Here is a 10735-nt window from a genome sequence, read left to right as displayed (position 1 = left end):
GCCTCTTCGGATTCTGCGTCTCCCTCTCTCTCCGCACCTCCCCTGCTCGTACTTTCTCAAAAATAAGCAACTGTTCCAAAACATAATAATACATGAAGTATACACTTCAACAGTATTCAGTACACTCAGCCTGTTGTGTAACCATCACCGTCGTGCATTTCGAGCACTTCCTCAAGTTCCCAAACTGAAACTCTGTACCCAATAAACACCAACTCCCCATTTCCCCCCTCTCCCAGCCCCTGACAGCCGCCATTCTACTTTCTGTTTCTGTGACTTTGACCACGGTCCATGTACCTCACATTTTCTGTCTGACTTCTCTCCCTTAGCATAACGTCCTCGAATTCACCCACGCCGTGGCACGTGTTCGAAAGTTCCTCCGTTTCACGACTGAATCAGGTCCCATCGTGTGTATACACCTCATGTGGTTTATCCATGGAGCCACGGATGGACGCTGGTCGGCTGCCAGCTATTGAGGGAGAAGGAGCTGTGAACACCGATGCACAAAGATCCGTCAAAGTCCCTGCTTTCCATCCTCTGGGCATCTGTCTGCCTAGAAGGGAAATTGCTGGATGGAGCAAGGTTAGAACTTTGAAACGTGCACACGGGGGGGCGCCTGGGTGGCTCTGGTGGTTACGCGTCTGACTTCGGCTCAGGTCATGATCTCAGAGTTAGTGAGTTCGAGCCCCACGTCGGGTTCTCTGCTGTCGGCAAGAGCCTACTTTGCATCTTCTGTCCCCTTCTCCCCCTGCCCCCTGAGCGTTCCCTCTCTCTCTCTCTCTGAAAACAAATACAGAAACTCAATAAAGGCTGGAAAAATTAAAATACTAAAAGAAAACGTGAACATGGTGATGGGGATGTGAATTCACGTGACTATTCGGGAGAAGGCTTTCATGATATTCTCTGCAGCTGATTACACGCCTACCTCGTGATGGAGCTAGCGTACCTTCTTTTTCAGTGAAACTTTCCTATCGGGGGCGCCTGGCTGGCTCAGTCGGTGGAGACTGCAACCTTAGGGTCATGAGTTCACACCCCATGTTGGGCATGGACCCTACTTAACCAAATTTAAAAAATCATATAAATAAATCATCACGAATAAAAGCCAAACCCCGGGAACAAATGCAGTCACTGTATTTTAGAATAAACAGACGGCAGGATGTCTAACCTACGATACTAATTAAAAGCAAAAACTGGGGTGCCGGTGTGGCTCCGTCGGTTAAGTGTCTGACTCTTGATTTCGGCTCAGGTCATGATCTCATGGTTTGTGGGTCTGAGCCCTGCATTGGGTTCTGGGCTGACACTGCGGAGCTTTCTTGGGATTCTCTCTCTCCCCTCTCTCTCTCTCTATCCCTCCCCTGCTCTCTCAAAATAAATAAATAAACATTAAAACAAGCAAAAAGAATACCAAAACCAAAAATGAATTACTGATGCATGGAACAACATGGATACACCTGAAAAACTTAAAGCTGAGAGAAAGAAGTCAGACCCTAAAGCTTGTGTAGCATCTGAGCCCCCATTCGTAGCGCACAAAAAACGGGCGCTGCGGATCTGCAGGGACAGAAGAGGGGGAGGCCATACAGTTGTAAATGTGTGACTTGAAGGGGCCTAAGACGAAGCCCAGTGCCTTCAGCTGGGCACTCAAGGCTCCAACATTTCTCACCCTGCCTTCTCTCCCACGGTGATCCTGTCTCTGGTGCTTCTGGAACTCCTGCCACGTGGCGGGCAAGGGGCCCTCCCCTTCATCTGCCAGGGCCGTCTCAGGTCTTGGCACATCTCCACCCTGACTGCCCGCCCACCGCTCACCCTCCCCACCTTAGTGGTGGAACCTGACCTCCAGGAGGAAGTGGAAAGAATCTGTAGGTTGAGCTTGGTGGGGGAAGCAAGGGTGTTGACACAGGTAAGCACTGATCGAGTTGCACTCTTTAGATTTGCATATTTTACTCTATTTAAGTTAGGCCCCCAAACACAATGAATAAACGAAAAGTCTTGGTTAGAAACTGTTCAACAAAAAAGAGAAGATTAAAACATAATTTTGCTCTAGAAATTTCTATAGACATTAAATGATAAAATCAATTGTTATGTCTCACTTTTAATCAAACTCGTATATACAATTTTTTATTTTTTTAATGTTTATTTATTTTTCAGAGAGAGAGAGAGAGAGAGAGAGAGAGAGACAGTGTGAGCAGGGAGGGGCAGAGAGCGAGGGAGACACACAGTCAGAAGCAGGCTCCAGGCTCTGAGCTGTCAGCACAGAGATTGACTTGGAACTCGAACCCACAAACTGAGATTATGACCTGAGCCAAGTCAGACGCCCAACGAATGCACTGGGCCACCCAGGCGCCACCGACTTGTATTTATAATTACACGTGATGTTCTGGGGGTGCCTGGGTGGCTCAGTCGGTTAAACGTGCCACTCTTGATTGAGGCTCAGCTCAATGACCTCAAGGTTCATGAGTTCAAGCCCTACATCGGGCTCTGCACGGCCAGTGCAGAGGCTGCTTGGGATTCTCTCTCTCCCTCTCTCTTTCTCAAAATAAATAAATAAACTTAAAAAATCCTGTGATATTCTCTTGCAATTATTATGGGGTAGGCGTCTTTCGGGTGGGAAAGACGTGCTCCTGACTCCACCGTGCATTGACGTCTACCCTGAGCAGGAAATCTGGGAGACCAGAAAGTCGGGGGTTAGGCAGGTAACTTCTGGGTCATGAAAATAAGCCTGAATGAAGCTCATTCCCTTCGCAGGGGCAGGGCTGGGGATGGAGAGGAGGAGGGTGGGAGGGGTGACCCCAGCAAGGAGGAGCAGGCTGAACAGGAGACACCCACAGGCGCAGACGGGGGAGAGGGGGCGCCCGTGGGGTGTGTACCAGTCAGATGGTTCGTTTCCTGTATCTTGTGACTTTGGACGTGTTAAAAATCTTGCCATCCCTGGGGAGACGGCCCCTCCAGGCCGGGCCGGGTCTTAAAGGTAGCAGAGGGCTCAGTCCCTTCAGAGCAAACCAACCAATCCCCAGCCCGTGTCCCCCAAGCACCCCTTTTCTCTCACTCCCACGCCAGGCCACCGTTCCCCCTGCCCTAAGAAACCCAGGACAGGAACCAGACACCTAGAGCCACCCCTCTAGGCCAAGGCCCCCCCAGAATGACTCAGACTAGCTGGTCCCGAGCTGCCCTCCCGGCCTGGCCTTTCCCACAGGTCTCTGTCGTCTCTGGCGAGGCTTCCCTGCACCTGCTTCTGCCCCTGGGGCCCTGAGTGGCACGGCGTGTCACAGCCCCTGCTGAAACCTAAGTAGTCCCTTCTTCCGATGGCGTGGCCTCCCCACATTGTCACTCAGTCCGCTCTCCAAATTAAGCTCCCAGGAACTGAGCAGGCTTGAGGTGAGAGCTTCCAGGAAGAAGCTGACCACGAGGGCCCCATATCTGTCCCTCTGGGCTCCAGGGCCACACCTCAGTCCCGTCTCCAGGAGGAGGGAGGCTCGGTCTGGGCTCTCAGCCCTGCTTCCTGGCGGCCTCCACGCCTGCAGGGACAACATGGGTCTCAGATCAGAGAGTCGTCCCTTTCATTCTAACTCCAGGCGGGTGGGACAGCTGCGTGCCACCTGGAACTCAGGGACTTCCTGGAGACTGCCCTGGGCGGGGGGGGGGGGGGGGGGGGGGGGAGGGGACAGGCCCGCTCACCTGGTGTAGTAGATCCAGGTGAGGCCATAGGTGAGGAGGAAGCCAGCCCCCATGAGGGCCCCTCTGAGCAGGGTGAGGACCAGGGGCCAGGAGCCCTCTCGCTCGTCAGTCACACAGTTGCAGGAAGACGGGCTTCCTGGCGAAGCGGGGGACAGAGGATGAAGTCCTGCCCGCAGGCCCCAGGCCCTTCCACATCCCAAACACCCGGCCAGGCTGTCCACCCCCACAACCCGTGTTGCGACTCACTCTGCACAGAGAGGCTGAAGGAAATGTGCTGGGAGCCCAGCGGGTGCCGAGCCTGGCAGGTGAATTCCCCTTCGTCTCCAGCCCCTACGTGGGGCAGCTCCAGGACCCCGGGTGCGGAGGGCTGGGAGGGGCTCAGGGCTCTCCCCTCCCGGGACCAGCTCAGCACGGCAGGGGGATTGCTGTCAGCCACGCAGACCAGCCGCAGGAACTGGCCCTCCAGGACCGGCAGCGACATGCCGTTGCACAGCGTCTTGGGGACTGGGTAAGAGATTCACCACAAGGCCGGTGGAGCCGGGACGTGAGTCCCTTCCGGATTGTGCCCGCAGAGCCAGAAGTGGAAAGACAGGGCCATGCCACAAGGGCTGATGGCGGGGCTACTCGTGGCTGATTAACGACCCTGGCGGTCCAGTCAGGCCACCAGAAAGAAGGGGGGCTGCGCTGAGGTGGGGAGGGTGAGCCGTGGGCGGGCAGCTCCCGTGGAGATGTGCCAAGACTTGAAGGCCTGGCACGTGAGGGGAGGAACACCTGCGCCTGGGCAGGGAGAACCAGGACAGACACCGTCCCCACGGATCCCGGTGGGAGAGAAGGCGGGGTGAGCCTTGAGGGCCGGACTGAGTGCCTTGAGCTTTGCCCTGAGGTTACTGGGAAGCAGTAGGGGCTATAAAAGCAGGGGAAATGCAGAATCAGCACTGGGTCTAGAGAGATCCTGCTGGGGCCAAGCGGGGAGCGCAGGGGAGAGATTAACCAGGAGGCAGGGAGGCCGAGGAGGAGGCTGAGGCGAGGGTTCAGGGTCCAGGAGCAGACTGGAGCCGGGTCTGGGGCCAAGGGCAAGAAGAGGGGAATGATTTGGGAAGTGAGGTCCTCGAGACTCCCCGACTCGTGGGGGGGATGCTGGCAAGGAGGGGACTAGAAAGTTGTGGGAGGCACCAGGATAGGGTCAGGATAGGGACGGGGGCACAGGTGGAGACAGGGACAGAATGAGCAAGCCCACGAGCGTGGAGACAGAGAGAAACAGGGGTCCAGGCTGGAGCTGTGGGGAAGGGGAACATGGAAGGGTCCACCAGATCAGAGAGGGAGGAGAGCAGACAGCAACTCCGGCCCAGGGAGCAGAGCCTGGAGAGTCAGAAGGTGGAAGGGAGGCTGCCAGGGAGAGGGGGAGGGGAGGGGAGGCGTGGGAGGGGAAGCGAGGGGAGTTGGTGCCTGATGGACACAGTTTCGGTTCTGTGAGCTGGAGGGAGCCCTGCAGACCGGTTGCACAACACCACGAATGGACTGGACATTGCTGAGCTCTACCCTTAAACACCCGGAAGGTAGTGTTACCTGTGTCTGTTTCACTACAAGTAACACAGACTTTGGGGCGCCTGAGTGGCTCTGTGGGTTGAGTGTCTGACTCTCGATTTCAGCTCAGATCTTGATCCCAGGGTGGTGGGATCGAGCCCCGCGTAGGGCTCTGGGCTGAGCTCGGAGCCTGCTTGAGATTCTCTCTCTCTCTCTCTCTCTCTCTCTCTCCCTCTGCCTCTCTCTCTCTCTCTCTCGCTAAAATAAAACTTAAAATGAAGTTAAAAAACCACAGACCTTAAAACTAAGGAACATTGGAGAAGGTCAAAAGGAACCAACGTCCAGTTATAGAACAAATAAGTCACGGGATGTAACGCGCAGGCACGGAGACCGTAAGTAATAGCGGTACCCCAGACTTGAAAGCTGTTGCGGCGCCTGGGTGGCTCAGTCGGTTAAGCGTCCGACTTTGACTCAGGTCACGATCTCACGGTCCGTGAGTTCGAGCCCCACGTCGGGCTCTGGGCTGATGGCTCGGAGCCTGGAGCCTGTTTCCGATTCTGTGTCTCCCTCTCTCTCTGCCCCTCCCCCATTCATGCTCTGTCTCTCTCTGTCTCAAAAATAAATAAACGTTAAAAAAAAAAAAAAGAAAGCTGCTACGAGCACAGATCTTAGATTTTCTCACCACAGGAAAAAAGAACAGTAACTACGTGTGATGAGGGATGTTAACTGAACTTGCTGTGGTGATCATGTCACAATACATGTCACAATACAAATCATGTTGTATAGCTAAAAACGAACACAACAACACAACGTTATGTGTCGATTAGTCCTCAGCCAAAGTAAAACATAAACAATACATACAAACCAGAGAAAAGAAGAGGCAACGGCCAAAAGCAATACAGGATCCACGATGGGAGACGCTGGTGAGGTGGGTGGGGGGGCAGACCCAGACCACAGGGCTGAGGAGTGGGCGAGGGTCTCAATCCCCAAGCCCTGAACCCTGAGCCCTGAGCACCCAGAGACCCAGTTCCTATCACAGCCCCAGGGAAGAGAGGATCTTTCCCGCCTGTGTTATGTCCCTGCAAATTGTGGGTGGTCATCAACTGCGGTGTGGCTGAGAGGGGTGGGCTTTTGCCCTTTGTTCCAGAAGCCCCGTAAGTGAAAACCTTGGACGGGGTGTTCAGACTTCCTCCAATGTCCTCCGGGAAAAGGATCCCAGGCCTGGATCCCTCTTTCCCCCATTGCCCTCTGGGACCCAGCCCTCCCTCCAGCACTCATGGGAGACAGTAAGCCAGATGGTCCCTTGCTGGGAGCTGAACCCCCACCCCCACCCCAGGCCAGGCCCCAGCCCCCAAGAAGACAGTTCTTTCCTACCTGTGACATTGCTGAAGAAGATGCTGATGGTGAGGTTGTGGGGGGCATCTGGGGTAGAAAGATATGGTCCTGCTTCAGAGGTGAGGATTGGGATGGAAGCTGACCCAGCACCCCCAGAGGGGTGGGGAGCACTGTGAGGGGGTGGGGAGCACTGAGAAGGGGTAGGGGCGCATTGGGAAGGGGTAGAGACACTGAGAAGGTAGGGAGCACTTGGAAGTGGTGGGAGCACTAAGAAGGGGTAGGGAGCATTGGGAAGGGGTGGGGGAGCACTAGGAAGGGGTAGGGGAGCACGGAAAAGGGGTAGGGGAGCACTGGAAAGGGGTAGGGAGCACTGAGAAGGTGGCGATGGCCGTCCTTGCCGTCTCCCCTCCCTCTACTCCCAGAACTGCTCAAACCCCACTGCCCTGAGGGACCCAGCCCTCGCCCCTCAAGCACTCACAGGAGACATTGAGCCAGATGGTTCTTTCCACGGTGGCCTGAGCTTCTGGCAGTTTCACCTGACAGGTGAGGTTGGTGCCATGGTCCTGCGGCCTCGGGGTGAAGGTCACCACCGAGGAGTGCAGGGTCTCGGGGCCCAGCGAGTCCAGAGCAGCCCCCACCCAGGAGAATGTGAGAGGTCTTCCCCCTTCGCAGGACCCCGGCAGGCTGCAGGTCAGCTCTGCGGGCCAGCCAGACTTGAGGGGCTCCGGGAAGTGGATGTCGGGTTCCTGTGTCAGGGCTGAGGAGGAGACAGGGAGGTGCCCGGGCCCCAGGGAGGTGGGGACCCACGGGGTGACCCTGAGAGGGTCCGGGCCTCAGGGCCCAAGCTGACCCCGGGCCCCGTTATCTCTTCCAACCGTCCCAGCCCCAAGACCCGCAGCAGGGAATGTTCCGGCGTCCTGTGCCTGCTCTGAGAGGGGGTGTCCACATCCCAGAGCCCTCCCCCGGGGCCCCTGCTGTACCTGCCACCCGCAGAGTCATCGTCGTATGTGTGTAAGTATATCTCACGTCTTCTCCTCTCTCCACTCGGAAAAAGTAGACTCCCTCGTCACTCCTCATGGCGTCTCTGATTCTCAGGGAGCAGTTCTTGGCCCAGGGGTCCCCGACGAGGCGGAATCGGCCCCGGGCCTCTGTCCTCACCGCTCTCTGTGGGTTGTTTGTAGCCACCGGATAACGGTTGCTTGAGGTGTCCCTATCCCGGAACCAGTATATGTAGAGCATCGTCCGGGAATACCACGGGCTCCAGGGGTAGGAGAAGGAACAGGGCACGTGGACACACAGACCCTCCTGCACGGTCACGGATTCCTTCACTTGGAGCTGGTACTCCTGATCCTCCCCTGGGGGGGACACGGAGGCTCAGCCGGGGCTCCAGCCCCTCCCACCTGTGCCCAGCCCTCCTCCCGAGGCCCACTCACCCCCCAACAGCAGGGGCAGCAGCAGCAGGGGCACCATGTCTGCACCGGCCAGGGCAGGAGCCCGGATGCAGGTCCTTCTGTCAGGGAGGGAAATGCCCCAAATGTGGGGTGAGGCCAAGGAAGCCCCAACAGGAAGCCGTGTGTGACAGAGCTGTGGTCACCACGGAAGGGGAACTTGGGCAGCACAGGCCGTGGGGTGGGGGGAGCAGAGCGGGGCTGAGAAATCATCTCCTCCTGCCTCCCTGCCTGTTGCAGGGGAGCCCGGGAGTTACTGGAGATGGACCGAGGCCTGTCTAGGCGGATAAGGCCCCAGAACGGTAGTAGCCCTTTCCTCGGGCACCATGTTTGCACAGGGAAGAGAAGGGAACACCACCTGGCTAGCTCCCTGGGATGGGAGCCCATGGGCGCTGGAAGAGATCAGACAAATGCATTATCACACGACGGGGCTCTAAGGAGAGGCTCCCAGGCTGAGAAGCCAGGCGGCATCAGGGAAGGTAAGTTCTCAGGGACAAATACATCAGGTAGAGGTCACTCGGTCCCCAGCAGTCCCTAGAGATGTGGTTGCCACCAGTGACCCTGTGGCCTCCTGACCCCTTGGATATGGGTCCCCCTTCCCACCACTGTCCTCATCCCAGGCCGCCTCAGACTCTGGCCCTGGTGTTGACGCAGAGTTGACCCGAGAGCCGGGCATTTGGAGTGTGCGAGTTGAGGGCTGGAGTCACCAGGTTGGAACCCAGACAGCTATCTACCTACCACTTCTCCTGCCACCTGCTCAACTTTGCCAAAATTAGTTAGCCTCGCAGTGCCTCAGTTTGCTCATCCATAAAATGGGGCCACTACTGCACATGCTATGTGACCTTAAATGAGTTCACGTGTATCAGATGCCTAGGGCAGTGGCTGGCACTGGGTATTTGTTCATCCAAATTCTGTTTCCTGGACACCTCCCATGTGCCAAGCCCTGTGTTACAGCTGGAGACGATGCGTTTGGGAGTGGAGGTGGGGGTCCAGAGCCAACAGTCAAGAAAGAATTCTTGAAATGTCTTTGGTGCAAAAAAGTGATTTTATTAAAGCACAGGGATAGAACCTGTGGGCAGAAAGAGATGTGCTGGGGTTGTGAGGAGTGACTGGTTATATACTGTGGCCTTGGGGGAGGGAAAGGCAAAAGGGAAGTTTCCAGAAGGACTTTCATACGCTAAAGAAGACTCACAAGAGGGGCACTCGGGGGTGGCTCAGTTGGTTGAGTGTCTGACCTCAGCTCAGGTCATGATCTCAGGGTTTGTGAGTTTGAGCTCATCATTGAGCGCCACACTGTGCACAGCCTGCTTAGGATTCTCTCTCTTTCCCCCTCCTCTCTCTCTCTCTCTCTCTCTGCCCCTCCCCCACTCACACTCTCTCTCAAAACAAATAAACCTGAAAAACGCAAAAACAAAACAAAACAACAACCAAAAAAAGAAGACTCACAAGATACTAGAGGCCTTGCTATTGTCAAGCTAAGGTTGTATTTTCCCTGAGTAAGACATTAACATGAAAACAGTGGGGATTTCTGGAGAAATGTTTTACTCCACTGCCTCAGGTATCTATCTGTCAATGGGCTGCAGGTTATAAAGAAACTTAATTTTACCTACCATTTCCTTCTGTCTTTGTTTCCCACATCATTCCCCCCTGAACCATTTTGACCCTGAAACCTTTAAGGTTGCTGAGGGTGGAAGGTCTCATCTGTAGTTTCCTCCAGCTGAACAGGGGCTAGAGATGTCCCCACCTATGGGTCAACATTGGTCAGGTGGGGTATTTATATACAATTACCAAAGGCAGAGGCAGCCATTCCGAGATGGACAACATATATAAACCTCCTGGAGTAGAAAGGATCATCTGTCAGCTACAAGTTATAGCAGTATAGGAGTTTGGGCACCAGGCAGGGAGACACCAGAAACGACAACAAATTAGGGTTAATATTATTATAAGAACAAGCCTGATAAAAACAGCCTTTGGTAGTTAATCTGAACTTTCCTCAAGGCCTTCATTGTTGTTAGAAGAGAAATTTGAGGTTTTCTACAGGTTCACAGGAATAAGGAGGTGCGTCAGCTGGCATACTAGATTCCCTTGAGGAAGGTACAGGTTTAATTCCTGATATTTCAGTCCATGAGGAATGTCCTTCTAATTTTACTGCCGTGGAAGGGAGTACATAATATGACCCGGTAGGAGTCCTTCCATTTTGGAGTTAAATCCCCTGTTGTATTAGACTTCCGATTGAAACAGGGTGCTGCCGGAAAAAAACCACCAGACGCCGAATAGAAGCGAGGCCAGATTTTATTCACGGGCGGGCCAAACCTGACCTCCTGGTCTTAAGGAGAAAAGTGCAGAGAATGGCCCCGAACAAAGGCAGCAGTGAGCTTATATGGATTTTAGCAAGTCAGAATACGTCATTATTTAATTAACCAATTATAATTTACAGCATTTCATGGTAGCCAATTATATTGTGACATACAGACGTTAGTTTTGGCGGGAACCTATCAATTTAAAGTTCTTTGTCCTAAGAGGGTTTAAAATGACCAATCATAGTTAGACACCTGAGATACTGTGGGGCAGTGAGTACGTGACTTTTTACATGTTGGCCTTGCCCAGGCCAGATCTTGGTAGAAGGGGTGGGGGAGCGTTTTGCATCCTAAGTTATCTATTTTTTTTTTTTTTTTTTTTTTGGAAAAGGTGTTTTTTTTTTTAATTTTTTTTTCCACGTTTATTTATTTTTGGGACAGAGAGAGACAGAGCATGAACAG

General features: G+C 54.3%; 1 protein-coding gene across 4 annotated transcripts; it reads right to left on the bottom strand.

Annotated features, from left to right (window-relative positions):
• Nucleotides 1-8155, bottom strand: LOC124510833 (sialic acid-binding Ig-like lectin 14). 4 transcript variants are annotated; one of them, XM_047077507.1, is made up of 7 exons: nucleotides 7962-8155; nucleotides 7509-7883; nucleotides 7007-7285; nucleotides 6568-6615; nucleotides 3916-4173; nucleotides 3670-3805; nucleotides 1-484 (listed from the first exon to the last, which is right to left on the bottom strand). In XM_047077507.1, the coding sequence occupies exons 1-7, from the start codon at nucleotides 7996-7998 to the stop codon at nucleotides 427-429; spliced, it is 1191 nt and encodes a 396-aa protein (XP_046933463.1). In that variant the 5' UTR covers nucleotides 7999-8155; the 3' UTR covers nucleotides 1-426. The 4 variants fall into 4 exon arrangements, with proteins under 4 accessions (XP_046933463.1, XP_046933464.1, XP_046933462.1 ...); XM_047077508.1 differs by having other exon boundaries at nucleotides 1-466; nucleotides 7962-8154; XM_047077506.1 differs by lacking the exon at nucleotides 1-484 and adding an exon at nucleotides 2266-3509 and having other exon boundaries at nucleotides 7962-8153.
• Between the last annotated feature and the right edge of the window lie 2580 nt (nucleotides 8156-10735).

Source organism: Lynx rufus, unplaced genomic scaffold (assembly GCF_022079265.1).
Source record: "Lynx rufus isolate CCGP_SWC_20201006 ecotype Redwood Valley unplaced genomic scaffold, mLynRuf1.p SCAF_16, whole genome shotgun sequence".
Lineage (NCBI taxonomy): Eukaryota > Metazoa > Chordata > Mammalia > Carnivora > Felidae > Lynx > Lynx rufus.
Note: the sequence above shows the minus strand (reverse complement) of the source record. Positions and strands in the feature narration are given on the sequence as shown.